This window comes from Trypanosoma equiperdum (assembly GCF_001457755.1).
Source record: "Trypanosoma equiperdum strain OVI genome assembly, contig: ctg_1755, whole genome shotgun sequence".
NCBI classification, from domain to species: Eukaryota; Euglenozoa; class Kinetoplastea; order Trypanosomatida; family Trypanosomatidae; genus Trypanosoma; species Trypanosoma equiperdum.
Window position 1 is genome coordinate 2,051 of NW_027123788.1, and position 415 is coordinate 2,465.

At 44.6% G+C, this 415-nt stretch overlaps 1 pseudogene across 1 annotated transcript in view; it reads left to right on the forward strand.

The window, feature by feature from the left end:
* TEOVI_000796600:pseudogene overlaps window positions 1-414 on the forward strand; it is a 1,426-nt pseudogene extending 1,012 nt beyond the window's left edge. Inside the window, exon 2 of the mRNA in view lies at window positions 16-414. Coding sequence covers window positions 16-414 — 399 coding nt within the window. The remainder of the gene's footprint in view (window positions 1-15) is intronic.
* Window position 415: the final 1 nt, after the last annotated feature.

Below are 415 nucleotides of genomic sequence, written 5' to 3' on the forward strand. Positions count from 1 at the left end.
GAAGCGCTCAAAATTATACAAACAGACGGGGGCAAGGTGCCACCCTTAAATGGCAAAGCACTGAAAGGCGACAAACTAGTAACAAATATACTAAGAAACTGCCTACCTGCATACCAAGCAGTAAATAAGCCGTGGGACTCAGTCGAAGCAAAGAATTTAAACGATTTTATAGAATCAGCATATGGTGCAGACGACGGGAAATTCAAAGAGATTTTCGATACCCCACTCGACTCACGACAGATAACCGTCAAACTGAATGACAAAAGCGAAGACAAAGCACTAACTGCACTAGCTACAGCTAGCGAACGCAACGCAGCGACTAGCCATAGCGCTGGCCAGCGGCACAAAAAAGAAATTGAAACATCAAAGAAAGAACCAGCCGGTGCACCAGTTGCTTCCAAAGAATCAGAAGAAA